At 49.4% G+C, this 9,785-nt stretch overlaps 1 protein-coding gene across 1 annotated transcript in view; it reads left to right on the plus strand.

Moving 5' to 3' along the window:
* GDF6 (growth differentiation factor 6) overlaps positions 1 to 984 on the plus strand; it is a 7,706-nt gene extending 6,722 nt beyond the window's left edge. The window contains exon 2 of the mRNA XM_042808662.1: positions 116 to 984. Coding sequence (XP_042664596.1) covers positions 116 to 984 — 869 coding nt within the window. The remainder of the gene's footprint in view (positions 1 to 115) is intronic.
* The last annotated feature ends 8,801 nt before the right edge of the window (positions 985 to 9,785 follow it).

The following is a 9,785-nucleotide window of genomic DNA, read 5'->3' on the forward strand; positions in this document are numbered from 1 at the left end:
TCTCCTCTCCTCTCCTCTCCTCTCCTCTCCTCTCCTCTCCTTCATTTCTTTTCCCTCTTCCCTCTTTGCTTTTCCCTTCCCACATAGCTGACGTCTCCTCTCCTCTCTCCCGCAGACGATCTCTCTCCCGCTCCACTCAGGCGGCAGAAGTACTTCTTTGACGTCTCCACGCTCTCGGACAAGGAGGAGCTGGTGGGGGCCGAGCTGCGGCTCTTCCGCCGCCCCCCCGCCGGCCGCCCGCCGCCCGCCGCCGCCGCCCCTCTGCTGCAGCTCTTCCCGTGCCTCTCCCCGCGCCCGCTACACTCTCGCAGCATGGACCCACGGGCGGCGGCGGCGGCGGGCTGGGAGGTGTTCGACGTGCGGCAGGGCCTGCGGGCGGGCCGGCCTTGGAAGCGGCTGTGCCTGGAGCTGCGCGCCTCGGCCGCCCGCGGGCCGCCGCCCCGTCGCTGGCTGGACCTGCGGGGCCTGGGCTTCGGGCGGCGGCCGCGGGCCCCGCAGGAGCGGGCACTGCTGGTGGTGTTCACGCGGGCGCGGCGGCGCAGCCTGCTCGGGGAGCTGCGGGCCGAGCTGGGCGCGCCCCCGCCCGCCGCCCGCCGCCCGCCCGCCCGGCGCCAGCGCCGCACCGCCTTCGCCAGCCGGCACGGCAAGAGGCACGGCAAGAAGGCGCGGCTGCGCTGCAGCAGGAAGCCGCTGCACGTCAACTTCAAGGAGCTGGGCTGGGACGACTGGATCATCGCCCCGCTGGAGTACGAGGCCTACCACTGCGAGGGCGTGTGCGACTTCCCGCTGCGCTCCCACCTGGAGCCCACCAACCACGCCATCATCCAGACCCTCATGAACTCCATGGACCCCGGCTCCACGCCGCCCAGCTGCTGCGTGCCCACAAAGCTGACCCCCATCAGCATCCTCTACATCGACGCGGGCAACAACGTGGTGTACAAGCAGTACGAGGACATGGTGGTGGAGTCGTGCGGCTGCAGGTAGCGGGCGGCCGCCCCTCGGCGGGGGCTGCGCGTTGGCGGAGCCGCTCCGGCGGCGGAGGGAGACCGGGAGCGTCCCGGGGCGGAGAGCGGCGGACGGGGAAGGGCCGGCGGGCGTCCGTCGAGCCGCAACCCCGCCCTGGGGCTCTCAGCGTTCCGGCCGCCCTTCCGACGGGGGGAGATACGGCCAGAAACGGGCGGGGAGGGAGAGGGGCAGAGCGAAGGGCTGCTCCGTGCCTGCCCGCTCTCTTTCGCATTCCTGCGGGGTGACGGGCCTGGAACAGCCCGCCCACTCCATAAAAAGGAAAAAGAAAAAAAAAAAAAAAAAAAAAAAAGAAAGAACTGCCCGAGATTGTGATTACCGGATAGGTGACATTTTAAGGCAGCGACGAAAAGCTGTGATGAGAACGAGGCGTGACGGACAGCGCGACGGGGTGAGCGGGGAAGGAGACGAAACGCCGTCGGATGTGGCGGCTCCGGCAAAGGAACGCGCCGATCCCTGCGCTGCCACCGCGGGCTCGGTGCCTTCGGGCATCGCTGTGGGCGGCTGTGGGGCCGCAGAGCTGCGAACCGGGATGGGGGGAAGGGGGGTGGAAGGAAGGGGAATCAATCAAACAAACAAAAAAAAAACTAACAAAAAAAGAGAGAAGAGAATAATAATATAAAGTGATAAAAATGCAACTTAAAAAGACTCGACCGGGAGCAATAATTTAAAATGCACATTTTGCTCGGGATGCACCGTTGTTCATATAAAAGTTGTAAATATTTGTTTATTTAATCGGACTGGAAAGTGCAAAGCAGAGATGAACAGCGTGCATTTCTTGTTGTTATTGTACAAAACATTATATGCACTCGAAATGTTATAATGTCTAATATTTGGAAAAGTTTATATTTGAGTTGTACAGAATTAAGCATTAATCAGATATTTCCTCCTTATCTAACATTACCGCCTCCTTAAAATATTATTGCAAAATTTAAATTCTGTGCTAATAACGGAGAAAGGAATTTTTTTACTGTCTACCTCACTATAATGCAAGTATTTACGACGCTCAAATTACCCGAGGTGAATTCATACTCAGAACTTTTATTTTTTTTTTTACCATACACCTTTACCGGACGGTACTCCAACTATTACTGTATTATTAAACTTTTTTTTTGTGGCAAAAAATCAGCTTGCTTTTATATGTTCCATTCTTCGGTTCAGCAGCTCTAAGCTCCCAACGTGGGCTGAATGCTGCAGAGCTGAGCTGAAGTGCCGCTGTCAGACCGACCTTCCCCCCTCCCCCCCCCGCCCCGGAGCCCTGAAGCCGTTCTCCCGATGCGAGGACTTTTTGTACTCTCGCTTTCACCTTTGCTGTGTGGCAAATGGCTGAGAAACGCAAAGGAGCCGCGCTTTGATTCCATTGAACGTGGTGATTCGTGGTGCTGTCACTGGGGGAATGCTTGGGGTGGGGTGATGCGGGCGGCCGTTTGTAAATCTCATCTGTACCGGGCACGTGTACATGCACTGTATTATGCTGATGAGCGAAAGATAACGGATGTTTTATAAATGATATTTATTTTTGTTGCGATGGGTAATGTATTTATTAAACCTTTCCTGGTTGTGTCTCAGCTAATGAGGAGCTGTTCTCTGGGAGGTGGTTTCGGGAAGGGAACCTCCCCGTCACGTTGGGCAGAGGAAGGGTGCAGGCAGCCTCAGGGCTGAGTCTCCATTGCAAAAAGAAACTCCATAAAAGGTACAGCAAACACACAGAAAAACCTCATCTCAAGTGCCAGGAAATGGTTCATCTGACGTGGGATTGTTACCAGGTCGCAATCTGCTCTCACACCCTTGGCAAAGTGCTCCCACCCGGACGGGTGTTGAACAAAGGCTGTGGAACTGGGTTATGCTGATTGCATTGCAGCAGCTCAGAGTCCTGCAGAAGAGCCCAGCCCCGTTCCTGGTTGTTTTACAACTTCCAGAGGAGTGTTTCTATTTGGCTTGTATTGGTGTTTCAAGTTTACGACTGATAGTAGATTTGGAAGGAGCGGCTGTAAGAAGCGCTGCAGCGTTGAAGCCAGGTTCCAAGTTCTACCTGCTGCACTCTTGAGCAGCCATCGTGATGTGCCACGTTCCTGCTCTCATTGCAGAGGAAGGCAATGAAAAACAACCCAGAAGATCCACAACGAGACAGGCTTCAATGTGCTCTCTGGAAAGGGATGCAATGTAAAACTTGGAGATTGTACAAAACTCACTCATAGCAGCATGTGGGGGATGAACGGAGGATCCCTTCATTTCACCGATCCGATCCTTTGGCTACAACAATACCCTGTGGCTTTGAATGCAATTTCCTCTCCTTTCCCTGATACTGCTGCTATTGTAGCCCGCACGTGGCAGGCTGTGCTGTCACCAGGCTCTGCTCCCTGCTCAGCCCCAGATGTGGCCCTGGTGACCAAGGACCAGCAGGATGAGGAAGCCCTTAGGAAGCAGCAGTGAGGATTTTGCTGTGCTGGATGTGCACTGTAGAGTACTTTGTACCTTTCTCCAACATCATTAATTGCTTTTTTTTTTTTTTTTTAGGCAATACCTAAATGGTGGGAAAGCCCTTTTCCCAAATCCCTGTGCTTGCTAACCGTCAGGAGAACACCCAAAAATCACCAAAGAGTCACAACATCTCCTTTGGAGCAAAACCATTTGAACTTAGAGAAGGAGAGGAGACACTGGCCTTGCTGGGCATGTCTTTTGGATGCTGTAACCAATACAATGCTATCCGAGCCCATTTGAGCTCTTGCTATGGATGGGATCTCTTTCCATGTCCTTTTTCACTTCTGCAATATTCTTTTGTACAAAACTAAGCAGCGAAAGGATACAGCAAGGCTGAAAGGGGATTGTTCCTCTCTGCCCCTCTCCCACCCTCCCCCAAGAGCTGAACAAAATAAAACCACTCACTATTTTTTCAGCTTTGACCACAAATACCGAAGTCCTTTGTTACAGAGAACTCCAAATATGGCAATTCAGTGGATGTGTAGCTCAGATCTCAGTGTCCTGCCAAAGCAATATGAATTCCCATTTCCATTTCTCAATTCCCTGTGCTCAAAATCACGCATGTGGAGGGGAAATGATTCCTTTAATTACATCGCTGTCCAGAAGAGGGAGCAGGGTCTGCTGGGTGATGGGAACAGACGCGAGCAGGCATTGGGCAGCCCATCCACCTCTGCCTGCACTGCTCCGACACATGTGAATGACCAATACTTCTCTGAGATACAGATATGCATCAAACTGTTAAATAACGGATGTTAGAACGAAAAAAGAGTGGGCTGTGGGCTTCAGCCCTTTCTATGCCTGCTTCTCCTTTTCAGACTCCAAGCTTACATTGATTTATGGGGGTGGGGCTGTAGGTTTACAAATGTTTTTTTTTTTGAAAAACACTGGATCTTCCATGAACAGCAAGTCCGGCTTCCTCTTTACTACTTCCATGCAGATGATAACCCAGTCTGTTTGCTGAAATATGTAACGTTAGCATCATTTGGTTTTCCAAATGTTAGCAGAAAGACAGAGCTGATGACATTGCATGAAACATCTTCCTTTAACTTCTATTCACAGTGCTTCAGAAGCACACCTGAAGCCTCAGAGAAGGACCAAGGTTTGTGCCTACCAGTCCCTGGGAGGCAGACGGCAGTGGTGTGCTCTTTGCTCTCTGGCACAGCAGCCACGTGCAGCAAACTCCTCTGCAGTAAGGTTCTGTCTGCATCCAGCTATATTAAGCCATCAGATTTCCAAATATTTGTTCTTGTTGCTTTGCTGTGTCAGGCTGGTTGTAAACTGTGGATGTCCCAGCTGTTGGTGATTGTGAGGGATAAGAGTCAGCATCTTACTCCCTCTGTGCTCATCACTGCTTATTTCTTGGTGGCTGCAGCCCTGGAAAGTGCCAATCCCAATGAATATACATTATGATTTAGTGCACTGTACAGCTGGGAATTGGGAAGGATTCTCCGAGGGTTTCCACTGGGGCTGCTTTCGTCCAGATACTGTGCCTGGACCCTAATATAAGACCCTAAGGTAAGCATATTGACCACTGCGGTCTGCTCCAAAAATGGTGTTTCTTTTAATTATGTTCACTGTCAGCCCTCTCTGGGGCTGAGAAGGCTGAAATCAGGCTGGAGACTTATTTCCTAAGATCACTTTTCCACTAACAACTTTCTGCCCCGTTCTTTAGGAAGACACTTAGAATTTCCACGCTGCAGAGCTTAATTAACAAAAATATCACTATTGTCAGAACGTCCGAAATTTATTGCTAGGGAAGAACAAGTGAGAAGCACCCAAGGACATTGGCTTTCATCGAGGTGTGCAGGAAAGACCTCAGGTGAATAAAAAAATCAGAGGTCTGGTTAACAATTCATTTCTGGAGTGGAAGTGGGAAATCGCAGGAGACCACAGAAGGACGAAAAGGATAACGTGAGGGCAAGCTGCCAAACATCTGAGATGTCTTTACACTAATGCTAAGAGTGTGGAAAATAAACAGGAAGAAGGAGAAGTCTTGGGATGCAACGAAGGCTGCAGTTTAATTGGCATCACAATGGCTCTGCGGAATTGATTGTGGCACTTTAATATTAGCAGTGTGTAACTTGTGTAGGAAGGACAGGCAGGAGGAAAAGGAAGAGCATTATCTGGTGTGTTAGGAATGCATGTGGAGAAAGCAGGGAGGGACAGAGCTGTTGGAGATAAAATAGAGAGGAACAGTAGAACTCTATTAATGATCACTTAATGAGGAGGAGGAGGTCGATGTCAATCTTCTGAGCAGCTTCTGGGATTGTATCAAGGAGATGAGGTAGCGGCAATGGAGGACTTTATCTACGCAGATACCTGCTGCAAGAAAATAGACCAAAAAGCCCAGTAGAGCACAGACTGTTCCTCAAAGTTTCTGTTTCGAAGAGCAGAGACAGCTGCAGGAGACAGGGCCAAATGAGGTTGTGATAGATATAAGTAATAAAGAGGAGCTTGCTCAGAGGTAATCGGATCTCAAGCGTCAGTGGAGGACTGAGAGGAGGAGAGCAAGACCATATGGATCCTGTAAGTCAGATTTCCACACGTTCAAGGGGCTGATAGGGAAGGTCCTGCATAGAGGAACTGAAAGGGGAAAGCAGCTTCAGGGAACAGTCATTTGGAAAAAGTCCTTATAGAGATGGCCCTGCAGCAAGCTGTCCTGCTGGCAAGGGTGACACTGGATGAAACCAGAGGGCCCACATCAGGACTTCTTTGGTTGTTTGACCAAAATGGAAAAAAAAACACTGCTCTGAGATTAGTAGAAGGAAAAGGCTTAAGTTTAAGAAATGTGAAAGAGAAAATAAGTAAAATGAAAAGAAGGAAAAGGATGATCACTTCATGGGAATGGTGAGCAAAGGACAGGTGACAGAGGAGGCTGAGGTATGAAGCACCTTTGCAAATAGAGCTTACTTGATACAAGAGTCCAACCACACTTAGAGCTAGCAAGGGAATGCAAACACAGGCCTTGGAAAAAAGAAAACCAAACATGAAAGAACATCTGAATAAAGTGCACATGATTCAGGAAGCCCTGATGACAGTTTCTCTGGTATAATTAAAGAACCAACCACAGTTATTTTTGTAATACTAAGAGTTACATTTAGGATTACAGAAGAGTTATGAGCTACTAAGGATTACAGAGCAGCCAACCTATCTCAGCTTTTTCAAATGCCTGAAAAATACTGCGAAAAACATCAAGTACTTTGTAACTGCAGAATGAAAATGTGATAGAAACATCTGACATGAATGTAACCAAAACAAATCATACCCAGCTAGTCTAATTTTCTTCACTGATAAGAATGAAATGAAACTCAAGGATTTAAGAAAATGGGTTTCCAAATGATCGTGCTACATTCAAGCTGTGGTTTGACATAAGAACAGTGAAATGTAGTAGATTTAAGTGCAAAATAATCTCAAGCAAAATCTGCTGGGTAACAATCCTGCAGGAAAGAGTGAGCTTTTTAGTGGAATGAGATCTGAACATGGAATAATAAATGATCCTGTTGACCTGGATATTCCAGGATAAGATAACTAAAGTGATACATTTGGGAAATACTGAATAGTGCTTTGGACCTGATTAGGGCTCAGGTAATGTTCTGTGTTTAGTTTTAGGGATCTTGCAGATCATTTTCTGGTGTCTTCTGGACCATTAATGGTCTACTGGCCTTGTACTGAACATCAGGGTCTGGTGATGCTTTCTGGGCATGTCAGACAAGTACCTGAGAGCAGGCAGCTCCTGGCCCACGGACCATCTGTTCCTTAGCTTCATTCTCAGAAAGGTCCCGCAGGATGGGCCCTGCTTGGTCCCTGGGCATCAGGAGAAGCAGCAGCACGGCCCCTGGGAGCTCAGTGCACTCAGTGTCATTGTTTTTAAGGTATCTTCATCATTAGCTAACCAAAGAGAAAGAAAGCCATGGTACTCACAAAACTTCACTTATGCACTCATCAGCAACTTACTCCCCTGGACAATACAGGCAACTTGAAGTGGGAGGAAGGGGATTTGATGCAATGCCTATTGGGACACCTCAGCTGGACAGTGCTGCTGCCAGGATGCCATCAGCACTGAGCAGAGTGGAACACATGTAAGGTATTCTGTTTAAAACAGATAGCTTCAGGGTGAGACTCTGTTCGCTTCTACTGCAGTAGAGTCCTGTCCTTGGGAAGAGTGCCTTTAAGCTGACAATAGCATAAAGCATGACAACAGTGTGCAGTTTTGATAGGCTTCCATGCATTTGTCAGACAAGATCTCATGATGTCAATACTGTCATTAATTTCCCTAGAAACTGTCATCTCAACCTCCCAGTTGACATGCTTAATCCAACACTGCCATGTGCTGCAGCTGACTGCCAAGGACTTTTCAGAGGCTGGGTTTTGTGTCTTTTGGCATCCCTGCTCCTCTTCTCATTTACTGTTCATGTTCATTCAGATGAAGATCTCTGAATTGGCCAGATAAAAGCATGTAGAAATCTCTGATACATCTTGAACCAGAAATGCTGCAGAGCTCTGGGAGGTGTCTGCCAGCCCTCGACACATCCACGAGCTGAATGTAAGTGCCTGCTGATCCACCTGCTCACATCCACCTTCCACCACTTAAGATCAGCATCCACGGTGCCACCAGCTTCCCAGTCTTCTTTGCTTTGTTGTGCTGGTGTGAAATAAATACCTACTGGAACTAGAACGCTGTAAAACTTATTCCTGTACCTTCTCACCAATACTTAGCACCAAGCTCACATCATTTGTGTTGAAGTTGTGCTGACCCTTTGCTGTTGTTCAGTTGCTGTTTCTTTTAGTTCTGTGAGGGTCCTACAAGACTGTTCAGCCCAGGATGTATCTCTGCCAAAGACTGCTCTGCTGGGAGATAAGGGAAACAAATTCACCACTGACAAAACAGGTTTCTTTACAAGGAGAGTGGTTAGGCCCTGGAACGGGCTGCCCAGGGAGGTTGTGGATGCCCCGTCCTTGGACGTGTTCAAGGCCAGGTTGGACGGGGTCCTGGGCAACTTGATCTGAATGTGTGTGTTTGGTGGCCCTGCTAGGCAGGGGGGTTGGAACTACATGATCCTTGAGGTCCCTTCCAACCTGGGTGATTCTGTGATTCTGTGATCTGTGATTCTGTGACAGAGCCATTAAACATGAAACAAATTCACTAAGTTTGGCTGGAGGGAGTGAGAGGAGATAAAGGAGAAGCATTCCATTTAAGGGCTTCTCAAATATTTCTGTCTTTCTTCCTAGTGAGGAGTGGGTCTCCTTAGGAGACTGAATTCTGGATGGAGCCAGGTAGGATCACCCTGGGGCCAGTAGGAATGTGCCTTCGCCTCCACACCTTCTTGGTTCTGATCCCTTCTGCCTGTGGCACAGCTCCCACCCGGAGCTCAGTGGCATTTAGACTTGCAGCCATTCCAATGGGAGGGTTTTGTGTTGTGTGAGGAAGCATATGCATTCAAACTCAAAGCAGATTGTTTTATGTAGTGTCAAATTCTGTGCCAATGGAACATGATACGATATGTTGAAGTGGGATACATAGCATATGGCCATAATTCAGAGAAACACATTTCTCCAGCTGGATAGCTGCTATTGAGTTGGAAAACATGTGTCCTGCATTCTGGTAGGCTCCTACCAGAGCACTGAGAGGACGCATAAGACAGGTCAGCCCTGGGGTGGGGAGTCAGCCAGCACCTACATCTATCTCACTGCTCCATAGCGCTGTTCAGAACAAAGCCTCCTGTTGTCACAACGGGCAAAGTAAAATGGAACAGAACTGTTGTCGAGCTCCATGGCTCAAGTGCATGTTCAGAAGCCAACACACATGAACTGGTTGGGCTGCCTATCAAGGCTGGGATGTGGGGTTGGCATTGCCATGCCTTGTCCCTGCTGTCCCCAGGTGCTCAGCCTGCAGCTCTGCCTGACTCCTTGTGACACTGTGAGGTACCAGCAGCCTTCGCATCCTTGGGCTGGTGGGATCTGGGCTGTGCACAGCAGACCCACTCCTGAAGGAACACAGCCTTGAAGTGGCTTCAGCAGTATTAATCATCAGCTCCTGCCTCCTGCCAGGCTGTGTGTGCAGTTCCTCCTGTGGTTCAGCTGCTAAATACCTCGTGGTCAGGCTCATGAGTAATTACCTGCCGCAGCCTACTTTGAAATAATGAAGTAAGTGTAAACCACTGTCCCACAGTGATCCATCCCTTTCAGCACTGCCGTTCCCTGCTCACTGCTCTGCTCCACTCCCTTGCACCTGGCCAGGCTCTAACACTGCTCTGCTGCATCACAGCCAGGAAACAAACCAT

Source organism: Centrocercus urophasianus, unplaced genomic scaffold (assembly GCF_019232065.1).
Source record: "Centrocercus urophasianus isolate 14NV4802_14NV808 unplaced genomic scaffold, USGS_Curo_1.0 seq_11, whole genome shotgun sequence".
Lineage (NCBI taxonomy): Eukaryota > Metazoa > Chordata > Aves > Galliformes > Phasianidae > Centrocercus > Centrocercus urophasianus.